This window comes from Erithacus rubecula (genome assembly GCF_903797595.1).
Source record: "Erithacus rubecula genome assembly, chromosome: 6".
Lineage (NCBI taxonomy): Eukaryota > Metazoa > Chordata > Aves > Passeriformes > Muscicapidae > Erithacus > Erithacus rubecula.
The window spans coordinates 25,998,270-26,013,646 of record NC_136688.1 but is presented as its reverse complement, the minus strand read 5'-3'; the positions used below and the strand labels follow the sequence as shown (position 1 = coordinate 26,013,646).

Genomic DNA, 15,377 nt, shown 5'->3' with positions numbered 1-15,377 from the left:
TCCTCTAAGGAAGAGATGGGAAAAAACAGTGACAGAAAGACTAGGATAAAAAGGATGATGAGAAAAGACAAAGAATAAAATGCCTCCCTGTTTGTTGTCTGACTGGATAGCAACTAAAGTGTCAAAACTGTATGTCAAAGTAGCTCATGTAACATGTATTTCATCAGTCTTTGGCAACAAAACTTGCAAGGAAAAGTGTGCCTCCTAAGAAGCACTCAGTAAAAGTTCAGTCAAACCACAACTCCAAGAAAACATTAAAAAACAGTCAGTCTAAAAAACCCCACCCAACCTCAAAACTCCCATCACTTGTCTCCCTATAGGCTAGTTAATTTTGAATTCTCTCATCTTGCCATATGGAATATATACTGTGAAGTTTAGACTGATGGGATATCAAAAGGTTAGGAGTAGTGAACTACCAAATCAGTCAGCACTAAATTTCTTCCCCATTAAGTCCTACAGGAGGTCTACAGGCAGACAGGTCATTCTTAGAAACAGGTTGCTGCCTGAGACAGGCCTTTGTCATGCCTGGTATAGGTTCTTCATGTAAGTGAAGCTTCCTTAGACTTTTAATATTTGTGAAATATTGCACATGTAAATTGCATTAGGTATTTTTTAGATAGCACATTTTACAAACACTTTAACTGATGAAACTGAAAAACTGGCAGGTAAACCTAACTCTTTTAACAGAAAAGAAAGAGAATGTTAAATTGGTAGAAAGACAACAAGAAAACTGTTTATACTTGCCTCTCAAAATTCCTGACCGCCTTGAGACCTAAGCTGAAAACATCCACATTTTCATATCATGGGCTAAAATAACATTTGGTATTAGTGAAATAGAACTGACTCTTAGTGGTCTCACTATACTACACCTCTGTTCTCCTACATTCATGAATTACAGCAACTGAACTTATATGCCTCCACACCAGAGCTGCCCTTTTTGCACACTTCAAGACACCATCCTATCCTGTAAATGTACATAAATTCCTTTCCTTTCAGCTTTACTTTGTAGCCTAAAACATGCTATATGGGTTAGGGTCTATACCTTACCTTTACATTCTGAAGAGATGCCAGTTCAACAGCTTTTTGGGCCAAAGTCAGCAAATTGGCTTCTTGAGAAACACGTCGTCTCCGCCGGGTACTCTGGATTACACCACCTCTGACACTCTGAAAATCATTAGTTCTCTGAGTGTTTTCTTCAGGTGCTGCTGCCTGTTTGTCCTCATCTCTACCATTCTGGGCTGCAGCTTGCCTATCTGTTTCCATCTGGCACTGCTCACTATTGACCAGGACATCCTTCTGCCCCATATCCAATCTTTTGGGATGCAAATAGCTACTTTTATTGTGGGCCAGTGACTCGGGTGTATGCTGTAATGGGACCTCTTGTTGATGTGTTTGCCAGTGATGAAGAAATAAATTGCTAGGTTGTTCTTCTGCCTGCTTAGAAGTCAACACTTCTCCTGCAGATGTCAGCAGGCCACCTTCTTTGGAGAGTCTCCGTGACCTTCTTGGAAAGGGAATCTGGGTCTGAGGTAGCACTGTCTGTTGGTTCTGCTCTGTCAATGCCTTGAATAGCTCCTGGTTCCTCTCTGCTTGCTGAAACTGGTGTGGCATCATGTGATGCTGAGGTGCTGCAGCTGCCACATGAGGCTGTGCTATAGAAGTTGTTTGCTGCAGACCGAAGGCTTGTGTGGCAGCCTGTTGTTGCTGCTGCTGCTGAGGATAGAAGTTTTCAAAGAGTTGTAGCTGGGGAAGAGCTTGCTGTTTCTGTTGTGCAGTAAATGCTGGACTGGAAGAAGTTGGGGCTTCTTGAAAGACATGTAACAACTCAGGAAGACCTTGCTTTTGGCCTTGGTGACCAAATGCAAGTTGGAAAGGCTGCAATGGCAGAGTTTGATTCTGCTGTTGCTGTTTCTGCATTTGATGAAAAGAATTCATTTGAGCTTGTTGTCTAACGAGAGCTTGCTGTTCCAGCTGAGCCTTCTGGGACATCATCTGCTGGACAGCATCTCCATATAAATCCAGCTGTGACACAAACACTCCTTTCTCTTGATTTCTTTTAAGGGCTTCTGGGTGGCCATAGAAGCCTGGGGCACCAGCATTGGAGTGGGGTCCTTTTGGGTTGCCCCCAAAAACCATACTGTGGTTCCACATTGAAGGTGGAGACTGCCAGTGGCTGTCACCTCTCTCTGGCAACCTGTTTCCCATTAGTGAATTCTGCCATTTGACAGCTGTCACTGACTGGGGCATCATCACTGATTCTCCCCTATCTTGGTTGTAAACAGAGTTCATCAGAGCAACGCTGTTAGGTGCACTTGTTAATCCTCCTGGATGAGAAATCTCCATAGTTTGGGAGACTGGTATATTCCCTCCATGGCCAAAATACTGTCCTTCCTTAAGCTGCTGCTGTGGCTCTTTTGATGGCACAGCTATGTCCTGCTCATTAAAATAGGCAACTCGTTTCCCAGTCCGTTTGCTTGAAGACTTTTGCTGAGCCTGAAGATTCATGGTTCAGTCTATTTGCCCAGCCACACACAGTATTTACAATCCACCCATCCCTGAGGTTGGGGGAGGAAAGGCACAGCAGTCTTTCTTTTCCATTCAGCTTTAGTAATAACGAGCAGGAAAGAAGTCCAGATGAAAGTGCATTCACTTCCTTTTTCTTTGTGTGCTTCTCCCACTTCTTTTCACTCTTATACTTTGTGGTTCAGAGGTCAGTAGGGTCCACTTAGTTACAGGTCCTGAAACAGAGAAGCAATTGCAATGAATCATCAACAGCCATAACTGGCCTATGCATGCTCATGTGATTGGCAACAATGTGTATGTCTGTCCCACTTCCCATGGACATGAAGATCAGGAAAATAGATGGAATAAACAACAGATCTGACCTGCTAGAAGAATGTAAAACAAAACAACTGTTTTTACAAAATATATATCACACTGTATTTGCATGATGCAACTCCCTATTACACACAGAATTCTGACTAATCACTCAAGTTCATCCTGAAAGTTTCACTCTTAAACTACCTGTCATCTGGCCAATTACTTCCATGTCTTCCTGTAGCCAGAATAATCTGGTTTTAATCTCAACTCAAAACCACAAAACAAAAAACCGTCATGGCTTGCAAAAGGCCACATTTCCCAAAGATCTTTAAAAGCCACGTGTGTACATGAAGGCTGCAGTCAAACATGCACAAGATGCTCAGTTCAGTACTCTGAAGGAAAAGGGTCAGGCAACAGCACTTCAGTCACACACACATCACCAATGATTACAAATGTTTTCCAGCCAATAACTGCCCACCCAGCATCCAAGCCCTAGGACCACAGCCTGCTCAACTTTTGCTCTCTCAGATGTTTTCTTCAACAGCTGAAAGAAACTGCTCCTGCTCATGTCACACTCACTGAAAGGTAGTTCAGGCAGCTGCTGTTGGAACAGCTGCTCACAAGCATCAGAAAGTATCTGTTAGTCTAAAGCTACAAACGTACCAGGAGAAAGCCTTTCCAGAACAGACAATTCTACCCTCCTACCCTCTTCTTCCATGAAGAAAAGCTATCCACAAACTCTAAGAGACTAGTTGCAGGATTAAGGTCTAATGTGTGAACACATATACTAGCATTTCTATCTGGACACCTAAAACCTTTTAAGATGTTTAGTTTTAAATTCAATTATATTCTCAGATTACGACTACTAACATTCTGATGCAAGTCTCTATTCCTATTCTTTTCAGTGTGCATTCTGTTCCACTTTAAGTCCCACTGCCAATATATTCCAGGAAAATTACAACAAATTGTTAAAAACCTACTCTTATCACATACCTTCTGTTATATAATCAAATTTCTCTTGAGTGGAGCAGGTAAAACTAGCACACACATACCCTGCAATGAAACCTGCAATCTATTTATCCCTCTTTCTAAAATGAAAAATAATAAACCAAAATTATATATATATATATATATCACACTGAAGTCCTGCAACCTGAGCTTCCTCAGACATATGGGTATATGGGTATATGACCAGATATGGGTACAGTGCAGGTTTTAATAGTGAGGTGGGGTTGGGAACATGATGAGGAGGAAAGGACAAAGAGTTTTAATTAACTTACGCAACTTCCACCTCCCTCAGAGGCCAAGCTTGGCTTCAGTGCTCCTGGAACCATGGGACTGTGTTTCAGAGTGAAGTGACTCACTTCCTCAGGCTGTTACATAGCTGTTCCCCCACACTGCCTCCCCTTCGCCTTGGCTACAAACCACAGACCTCTGCCACCCTGCATGGAGCCAGGCCATTCCTCCCTCCTCTAAGCACAACATCTCCACTCATTTTCCAAGACTATCACAACAGGACAAAAATAACTCTAGGAGAAATTATGGACACGTGAGATGGAAAATTCTCTCTAAACTGCAACCAGTACACAAACGAAGATTTCATAAAGTAAGTTTTTCCTACTTCCAAACTTCACTAGGAGAGGAGAAAACATCTTACAGCAGGAAACTGAATCCCTGGTAGCAAAAAAATAGAGGTGGATAAGTTGCTACATTCCTCTCAGAAGCTTTAACGCTGTCTATCCTCTCTCCTTGCCTTCTGCAGCACTGGAAAGTATAAGAAATAACAGCTACACCTCAACACCTGAGGTAGTACTACTAAGAGTGGTTTCTGAGAGTCTTACTTTGTGAAATCATCACAAGCTATTTTTGTCTACAAACTAGGCAACATTTTCTTTCTACTGATGCTTTTGTATTGATCAGTCACATCATTCTGATAAAAAGAATGTAAGGTCTTCTGTATATTAGAAGACATTACCACCAGATCAAGTTTTAACCTGCCAGCTTTCTGAAATTCTGCTGTAGACTTTTTACACTTCGAAGAAAAATACGAGAGTAATTGTCAAAAGGACAGCATTCCATTTCAACTTCAAGGGTCCTTGTTTTCAACCAAAGAAAGAAAGAAAGAAAGAGTCCAGTTGATGCTGTTCTTGATAGTTGTTACCAGGATTTGCAGCTTCCACACCGAACCGAAAAGTACCCAGAGGTACCCACTAGCAAGAGGACTCTCACATTAGTAAGAAAGCATTGCATTAGCACAACTTTCCAAACCAGTGTCACAAGGTCTAACTCAGACTAGTTTAGAACTGCAGCAATCTGGAAAAAAGATCTAACCAAATTATTGAGATACAAAGTATAAAAATGAGTAAGCTCAGAGATAACCTAAATGAAGGAAAGGTATATGTACAATTGAAGTTGTTATTCAGCACAAAACCCAGTGAAAAGGACATTACCAGGAAAAAAAGAGATTTAAGGTACTTTGAACAAAACATGCTTACTGAACATCCCAGTTCTCCCAGTTACATGTAAAAATAACTATATCCTAAGAGATCCCAAGATAAAGGAGGATTTGGAAAATCCGGTATTTGACAGTAGAAGAAAATATTGCAAAATTAGCTCTTTCAAAGTTCTTTATGCATCAAAAAACGACAGAAAAGTATCTTCTATGTCATCCTAATAATAATAGTTCATAGTTTAAGCTGCAGTGATAAATGTTCAAGTCGCAGCATGACTATGCTTCAGGAAAGCTCATGCTTGGCAGCTTCACTGCATGAGCACTGTTGGCTCTGACTAAACAGGCTTCCCTCCCTGAGGTTGGGGGAATGAGCTCACACAATCATCATCCTAGCCAGTTACAAGCTTTGGGTTTTTTTTTTTTGTTTTACTTGAATTTCAGCACAAGAGTCAGCCTGCAGTAGCACAGGAAAATGACAACATGCTTCTAGGCTTAAGTGCTTCAGAGTGGTACAGCCTGGACCATTCCTAACCTTTGAATAAAGCACAGAGCCAGTTACAATACTGCAATTCCCAGAAGATACTGTTTCTTGCCTACAAATATACTGAAGTGATATGATACTTAGCATTGCTTTTACATTGCACAGAGAAAAATCAGAACCTAGCATCACTATACTTTGTTTTAATAAGTCTAATATTTGGCATGCAACATAATCAGTTTTTTTCATTTCCAGGAGCTTCTGATATTCAAGAATTTCTCCTGAACTTTCTCCAGATGAATACAAATTGTACATCATCTTCTTTAATACTGTAAATATTTTCAGATTTCTAAGGAATTTTTGATATTGCAAGGCTTTCTCCTCTATACCTAAAAAGAATGACAAATTAGATATTCATGTACCCAATGGGCATATATGCAGTATTTTCCAAAATGAAAAATACATAAGGAAAGTAACTCATGGCACCTTAATGAGGAAAGTTAGAGTTAGCATTTTTAGCTAAAAACTTCTCTAGTGTATCTGCAGTAATGCATTAAAAAAATCACAAACACATCTAAAAGACCATATGAGCTACATTTATGCAAAGAATGCTGAAGGACTATGGAGGAGTCTCTCCCTGTACCCAGGATTCTGTTCTGAAATGATGAAGTCCTTTCAAAGGAGATATCAGAAGGGTGCAGGGCACAGACACTCAGAGCCACTCCCAAGGCTGTTACCAGCCCAGATAACCCATCAGCAGATTTCACCCAATCCAAAGCAGAATCACTGAGACATCCCTACCCAGTGCAACTGTCTTGTCACAGTTTATTATTAGCCTGGAGAGCCTACTATAAAACCTTAACTAAAGTTAAAGATTATTTGATTTAGGGAACAAATAAAAAACATTCCATGGTAACAATTTAATGTAAAATATATCTCTCATTAAAACTTGTTGCCTGTATAACTGGCAACTGTTGCCTATATAACTGGTAACTACCCACCATTATTCCATTTCTATAAATATTCTCTTAACTAAGCATATGTATATTTGTACTGTTTCACATATCAAGTTCATGACCTCACACTGCAGTAATCTTGAACTTTACTCTTCGGTTCACTTTTTGAGGGCTGTGCTGCCCTGAGCTTTGTCTAGTCCATTTGCTATATCAGCTATATCTGGCATGATAAGCAAGTTTAAATTGTCCACATTCCTCATTCTCCTTTGAGATCATTTGCAAACATTCCTCTCTGACAGAATGCTGCAGAAATGACTCAGGAAAATTCTGATTTCTCCTCAGACTTCAGCAAAATTAAGGATACCGAGAATAATAACAAGCTGTAGTTGCAGATTATCCTTTATTCCTCCATTTAGCTTTTATTTAGCTTTTAAATACCTCTCTTTTAGGGTTTTATTCATGTAAAATAAAGTGTTCCTCTGTTATAGCTCATGTACATTCTCAGCTTTAGCTGCAACAATGCTGTCACTGTTCCTTACAGGAAATCTGTCAGATTAGGGTGATGACAATCATTTCTCACTAAGTCCTCCTGCTGCCAGCAACTGAAATTATGGTTCTCCCCTGTAAGCAGCTCAATCACTTTCAACCATGATGATGGACAGATTCCAAGAACAATCTTACACTTAAGACAAATGCAGCAAGTTACCCTATGTCCTTCTGAGACAGAGCAATCAAATAATTCTTCTCCAATTTGCTCATTATTATGGTCAAATCTCACATTTATGAAACATGTAATTTATAATAATATATATATTATTGATATTTATATTACGTTAATTAATATCATATTAATATTATAAGAATTATTATACATATTTTACTAATGAGGAAGAGAAACAGAGGATATAACTCACTTATAGATCACACAATAAATAAGAGCAAAAATTAAGAAATACATAATATACTAGCTCCCAGGTCCCCATCAAACATGAAAGAAAACACAATTAAATCTACCTGTGAAAGATAGACAGGGTGTGCTATTCACACATGTGCAGAAGGAGCAAAAAGTTTTAATTCCTTCAGTGCAATAGGAGGTCAGAGTAGGCTCAGTAAGGTAGGTTTTGTTTCTGGCTATTGTGGTTTGCATTTTTGAAAATGGCTGGAGACTTAACAGGGCATTACAAACTTGTTCCAGCTAGCAGAAATCTGCCTCTGTGAAACCACCAGCACCATTTGTAACAGTCTTGAATAAGAACAGAGAAAAGGATGAAAATATGGGTCAGTTTTTGTGCCTTGAAAAAGATTTGCAAAGCTTATTGCCAATAGCCTATGCTTACCCTGCTGTATATGGAAACAGCTTCAATCCCTCCTCCCAAAGCCTCTACCACACACTCACTTTGTCACCTTTTCCTCCAGACAGCTACATCAAAACTCCTGCAGGTTTGAAACCTCCCACTTACCACCTTCAGACACCTTGAACAGGAAGGATTGCAGCACAGCACAGAAAATAAACCATGTTTGTAAATTCTATACAAAAAAGCACAGCAATCTACGTCCTGAAGAAAGCAGGGGAAAATTCAAAGCACCTAAAAAACACAGTATTGTGCAAGAAAGCTGAAAACATAAATACAAAGATGATGGGTTTAGGCTCCTGTCACTTTATCACAAATGGTATGGCATATTTTCTAGACATCCAGAATGTCTGTCTCTATAGCAAAAGGTGTATTTTCCAGGAGAGTGGCACTACAGAAGAGCAACACCTGAAGCCCAAAGCAAATAAGCAAAACCAACCAACTGAGCAGTCCCCAGTTTAAAAGAAGCCCACTACAAAAGAATGTAATTAGGTATCAAACATTTCCCCTAAAACCTCCAAGTATGAAACTAACCTAGGGAATTTATCAGATCAAAGTCCTAGAATCAATAAAGCCTATGAAATGGGGAAGGCTTACTTGTGTAACACTACATAACAAAAAAAAAAAAAAAAGGAATCCTACAGCAGTCTGTAATACAGACAAAGAGATGAAAGGAAAGCTGCTTCACAGACAGGCAAAAGGGAAAACACAGCATCCAGGAAGCTTGGCAACTTCCACTGTTTCCTGAAGGTGCCTGCCTGGGGCTAGCAAACACATACCTAAATAAGTAGCATGCATGGCAGACCGTTTATGACCTACCCAAATTTTCATTTGATTGGCCCATTTCTATTGCAGAGAAAGACTGAAGCTATGACTGACTACAGGGGCGTCTCTGCCCTGAGGACACACTAAAATTACTGTGCTGCCACTTTTGTTTTCCCATTTTTGGAGGCAGGGAATTAATAAAGCTTTATTAAAACACTGTATTACCCAGAGACTCAAAAGTGAAAACCATCAGCTCTGTGAGAAAATGGGCATGCTGTGAAGGACTATGTGCCAGCAAAATCAGGTTGCTTGCATTGCACCACCAGATACCACAAATTACTGCTCCAATCTAAACCATTCCTGACATTCAGCACCACCAGAGGTTAATTACCCAGAGCAAGCAAAATAACATAAAATGCAGAACTACCATATTGTCTCAGAAAAATATACATAGTCAAATGTAAATATATGAGCTACACGAAGTAATCAATCCAAGGAGAAACACAAATCCTACTTCAAGAATTTTTTGGTTTACAGTAAAGGAGGTAATAAAAGTGAGACAGGGAAAACATAACTCTTTAAACATTATTTAATTAGGTACATTTATGTTCCAATGACCTTCAAATTCACCAAAGCATGCATTTTGATTCTATTTGGACCTACTATTTACATCCATGGATGTGGTTTTATTTCTCCCCATCATCACAGTTTTTTCACACTCAATCTAAACACACAGATCCATCTCTAGTATGAAGAATGTCACAGAGAAAGGTTTTGGTGTTTTGAATTACAGGGTCTGATGCACCACACATGCACTTCAAAGGGAAGTTTTCAGATAACAGTTCCATGAAAAGAAAGTCTTATACTGTGGATGAACACTTAAAAAATAACCTATTTTTTGGTGTTGTCTTCCTCAATCAAGCTGCAAACTTGGTTGCAAATATTGGAGGCTTCCTCTTCAAAACACACCTAGGATTTTCCACATAATTTTGTTCTAATGGACAAGAAAAAGACAGAAAGTTGCTACGAAGGAAATGCCCATCAAGTGCTGATTAGTCTTATCTTTACAATAAACAAGCCAGACAAAACCTGGCTAACACAAACAGCTCTACCTGAAGAAAATCAGTAATGATGAGGAAGAAAAACTACTAAAAACCAGACTAAATCTAAAACTTAGCAGATAATTAAACAAACAACAAAAGGGAAGAAAAAAAGCCACAATCTGATTTTTTTTAAAGGAACTGACAATGTTGTTTCCACCAGCTATTGAAAGGATATGTAAGATCTTCATTTACTTTCAAGCAAAACTTTCAGCGCTTTTTCCAAAATAATCGAAATTTCATGCAAACCTCATCACATGAAAAGAAATTATTCAAGATCCGCACCAGATTAGTCTTTTGTCTTGCACTTCAGAGAGAGGCAGCTCCACAATCTGGATTCTTGTAAACACATATACAGGAAAGCCCATCTTTACAAATGGCTATGCAACACAGACCAGGCTTATCCTTTAATAAAATATGTATGTGGTAATTTCTTACATTGATTAATGTTCATAAAGTGAACTGAAGTTAGGAATATTTGTTATTATAATCTGTCATCATGATAAACGCTGATCTGAAGAGGCTTGGGCAGTCTCAGCGAGCAGAATGAGCACAGTAATTATGGAGTACGAAATGCTGCTTTCAGGCTTTGTACAGTTACATGAAGATAATTCTTTCCCACTGGAGATCGGTTAACAGTTCTAATTGTAAGCCCTTAGACAGTTATTTTAAGCTTTTTTGTTTGGAGCTGTCTGGGAAGGCAGTTGCTAGCAACAGAGACCAACATGCAGGAATCACAGCAGGCTCCAAAGTCAGAATGACAAAGAGCAGGCCAAAAGCTTCTCCCTGCCCTTGCATTCACATACCTGACAGGACCACAACACATCTTTCACTCCACATGCCTCTCCTGCCACAAACACCAGCCACAGAATTGCATGGACACCCCAGAGACAGACCAAATCTCTCTGCACTTTAGCCCTGAAAAGAAAACACTGAAAAAGAAGAAAAGCCCTGAAAAGAAATCTGAATGCATTGAGCTGCAACAGGAAAGACTGCTACAGGTTCAGTTGTTCCATCTCAACCTCTTCAGCACTCCAGCAAAAAACCAGGCTTGCATATTCGTCCAGTGTACAGAACAAGAAAGTCTGAGTGTTTTACTAATTCCTTTGAGGCTTTGCAAGAGGTAATGGGCTACAAATAAGGGAAGAGAATGCTGAAAGCTCATTGAGACAGTGCTACTTTCCATTCCCAGAGGTTTCTTCCTGAGAAATATACTCAATATCTAAGCCTGAGTTCTTGGCAGAGACATTCTTAAGACTATCAAGCAGGCATCATCACTCACCCAAGTCTGGCTGGACAGTAGCTGAGACTACAGGTACAGGCAGAATCCCTGGCATCTGGGATCAGCTTCCAGCTCTGCTACAGACATGTATCTTAAGCAAGCCACTTCAAAGTGTTTCATAAATTGAGAATAATACTTGACACCAAATACTTTGAGATTAATGGAGTATTTTGAGGTCATAAAAGTTGTATTACCTTTAACAATAGCCACTAACAGCCTAGATGGGGAGTCTTCCACAAAGAGCTTAGAAGTCTAATTTCAGACATGACACAATCAGAGTAATGATAACCAAAGAAGAGGGATTAAGACAAAAAGTGAAGGAAAAAGGTCACACAATAACATAGCTGTTCTTTTGTCCCATGCCTGTCTCTATCTCACTTGACCCAGAAATATCTTTGTTTATCAGCAGTTATCTAAGCTGAAGCAGTGCTGACCTTGGTTTGCCCACATCCACACACTTGCAGCAAACAGATGACAATATTGACTGAGCACAGTCAGTCTTTAACAGCACTGACAGGGCTCTAGTTCAAACTTCTAAATTTATATCTTTTAAGAATTCCTGCAATCACTGTTGACTATAAATGGGTCTCTTTACTGTGCTGGTCTGTTACAAGGTACAGTAAGCTCTTGGCCGTGACTGGGGCTGTCAGGCATTACAACAATGCAGTTAAGCAAATGCTCACTAGCACTGGGAGTAGGAACACTGAAAGACATGGGCAAGCAGGATCACCACACAGTGGAAAACAGTAAGGTTTGAAGACTCCAGGGGCTAAAAGAGCACTCTGATTTTTTAGCCTTTAATTAAAATAATCAAAGCACTCTCCAGGTCTCTGGATTCAGAGCTCCCTGCCAGTTACCTGACAGACACCTGCCCAGTCTCTTCATTTTAGCCACAGGAATTTCAATGGAGGAAGGAAAGAACAGATGGCTGGCACCAATACTGGATCAAATACAAAGTGCTTCCATTTCTGTAGTGGCTTATTTGTATCTTTACCAGCATTATAAAGCACTTCCACTATGGGGCATAAATGACACCAGCCCTATATGGACTCAGAGCAAAGTCAGAAATTTCTTAAAGATTCAGCTCAACAAATCTATCTGAAACTAAACAAACCACTTATCCTGTACTTCATAATTAGAAAGAAAAGAAACATTCAATAACAGCATGAGGAAAAGTGTTCTCTATTAAGAACCCTTATAAAGCTATTTTAAACTGAGCAAAAAACCCAGTTGTTAGTAAAACAAAGTTAAGGCTACAATGATTAAGTCCAATACTATGGGAAAAACTATAGTTTATGCATTAATCCACCAGATGAAATTCTATGAGTGTTAAGCAGATCAGAAGTATCCTGCACTTGCACAGTTTACTTTGTGAGTTCTGGAATATAAATACATTTTAACTGGAGTCATAACATTTTGGTTCAATAATCCCCCACTACACTTTGAACAGCTGTATTTGCTAAAGATACAGACTATGTAATTGCTATTAACAAGAACAGTAAGTCCTTGCAAATTGTGAAAAAATTCCAGGACATAAATAACTGGAAACTTACTAGAAAAGCTGGTAAGATCATCTGCACTAAACACCTGACCATAAAAAACAAACAAACAAACAAAACCCTATGCATGAAGGGGAAAAAAATATCCATTACATTATACAGTTTTCACTTCAGAATGAAGGGCTAATGAACTAATCATATCTTCAGGTATATGGATTCCATTAACTTGATTGTCTCACACCAAAGAAATTGAGACCAATGCTCCTTTACAATCCATAATGCATCTAGTGATCTAGTTCTAGGCCAGAACTCTGAGCAACCTGGTCTAGAAGGTGTCCCAGCCCTTGCCAGGGGGTTGGAATGAGATGATCTTTAAGGCCCCTTCCAAAGCAAACCATTCTGATTTTGTGATAATGGATTCTAAAGAAACTTTTTCACACCAGGTAGACAGTACTCCCTTATTTAAAGTATGTTACTTCAAGTAGTCCAGCTTATGTCCCACAGCATCTGGTGACATTACTATTTTCAACAAATCTCCAAGCAATAAGAATGAACATCCAATCTCTCATCATCAGGCTGATATTTGTTACACAGTTCTTCCCAATTTGGAAAAGATCTATGAATCCACCAAGGCAGAAAAACATTCTACCAGTTATTATACCACAGACAAATTTCTCCTGGGGAAAGTAGCTGAAGGAGCTTGTCCACGAACAAACTTCATGCTATTGGCAAACTCACCATTTACTTAATACTTGGTAACAGTTACAGTACTAAATTAACAACAATTCATTCAACTTCACAACATGTGTTACATGCAACAGTCTGTATTTCTAACAGGTACACAAAGAGAGACAAAACAGCCTGGTTTGTACTAAAAAGCAAAAATGGCAGCCAAGATGAAATTATTCTTCTGTATTTCCTTTATCTCAGTTTTGTCCACAACCTGCATTTGGAAGATGCCACATGAAGTATCTCCACTTTGAACAGTTATGGTGAATTCAGAAACTACTACAGAATTATACTTTTTAAGTACGTTGTAGAACTCCCCCCACCCTGAGGCAAAATTGAAGGCAATTTATATAAAGTCCCATAAATTTTAAGATAATTTATATAGAAGTCAAAAAGTCTAAAGCACATGAAATTTCACCTGTAGACATCAAAGGCTCTAATATTAAAATACAGATGTCAGTGTCATAGTAGAGATCTCTGACACTGCACCGATAGAGTGTTCCATAATGCCTTTGCACTCTCCACAAGCTCTGCCTGGAACTGCAGCCTAAGGGAAAGGGCTCTTCCACTTGCATGATCTGTGCTGTTGGGGTTTTAGACTTCCTTTTTTTTTTAAGAAAATGACAACACTAGCCAGGTGTACTGCTCTTTTTGTCCATGGTTTCATTTCCTGCGCTGTAATACAGAAACTGAATTACAGCACTGTCTATTTTACATGGTTGCATAGCCTCATAATCACAGTATAACAGCACCAAAGAATGCATAAAGAGTATACTCTTCATGCACTTACTCTGGCAATGCCTCTTTAAGGGACTGAACTACTATTATTCTCTTTTTATTGAAGACAGCCAAGTCTGGGAGAGATTTTAAAATTACTTGCCTGAAGAGGTCTATAACAGAGGAGATAAACTCAGTCTCAGGTTAGTGCCTATCCCTTCTATCATATTTAGTCTCTTACTCAGTTTGAAATCCCATCCTAAGGTTGGCTAAAGTGCACATGAAACCACTCCAAACCATTTCTTCCTTTTCAGCATGCCCATGAGACTGTATGCCATGCATAATAATAAACTCAAAATAAGCATACAGCAGTCAATGCATGTTTATTGTGGATCTAAAAATATCATGCTAGCTTTTACTAGAGTTGTCGTCTGTAAGAGTTATGTGCATATACTCTATCCTTGGCTGTGGTGGTGTCGAGGGGACGCAGAGCAATTCAGGATACCAAGCAGACCTATTTAGGTGCAATCATGACATTGTTACTAATTTTGCCTAGGAATTAGATAACAATGCTGAAGAATCTCACCCAATTCATTCCCGACAAGCACTTACAAAATCATATGAAGAAAGTAAGGAAGGTATGTACTTACACCTATTAGTCAATTAATACTGATACAAGCTTTCCTCTGTTTATGTCACTTATGAGCACCATAAGCATAAAAGTACATTTTGGAACCAGAGAATTAAAAGGGGGGCTCTAAAATCCTGTAAGAGTGCTTTCAGCAACTACCATGACATGTATATTCCTCCCCTCTTTGCAACCATCTTCCCAACCACCACTCCAAGGGAAAGGAATTTTTGTTCTCTTCCCACAACTGCAATATCCGAGATGAAGATAAGAAACAGCTTTCAGGCCCACAAGGAATGGATGCATTGGAACTGCATGTGATGCTTTGAGAGGCTACCCAGAACAGAGGCTAGACAGTGTTAAAGGAATAAAGTAGGTATTTATTAGATGTCATCATATATGTTGAGAGCTCACACGTGCAGGAACAAGCTTCCACATCTTCCACTCCTTGAACCCTCTGACTGAATGTTCTGTTTTACCTAGACAAGTTAAGAGCAACCTGTACTGATTTTTAGCAGGAGGACAGCACACATCACAGCAGCTGGACTGCAAGAACAAGGGTTCTTTTAGCAGACTGGGGAAAGATCTGCCACTGCTAT

The 15,377-nt window shown here is 39.3% G+C and overlaps 1 protein-coding gene across 3 annotated transcripts in view; it reads right to left on the bottom strand.

The window, feature by feature from the left end:
• MIDEAS (mitotic deacetylase associated SANT domain protein) overlaps nt 1-15,377 on the bottom strand; it is a 50,384-nt gene that overhangs the window by 18,566 nt on the left and 16,441 nt on the right. For all 3 annotated transcript variants that reach the window (XM_079309545.1, XM_079309546.1, XM_079309547.1), the window contains exon 2: nt 1,048-2,738. In XM_079309545.1, the coding sequence (XP_079165671.1) occupies nt 1,048-2,505 (1,458 nt within the window). In that variant the 5' untranslated portion in view covers nt 2,506-2,738. The remainder of the gene's footprint in view (nt 1-1,047; nt 2,739-15,377) is intronic.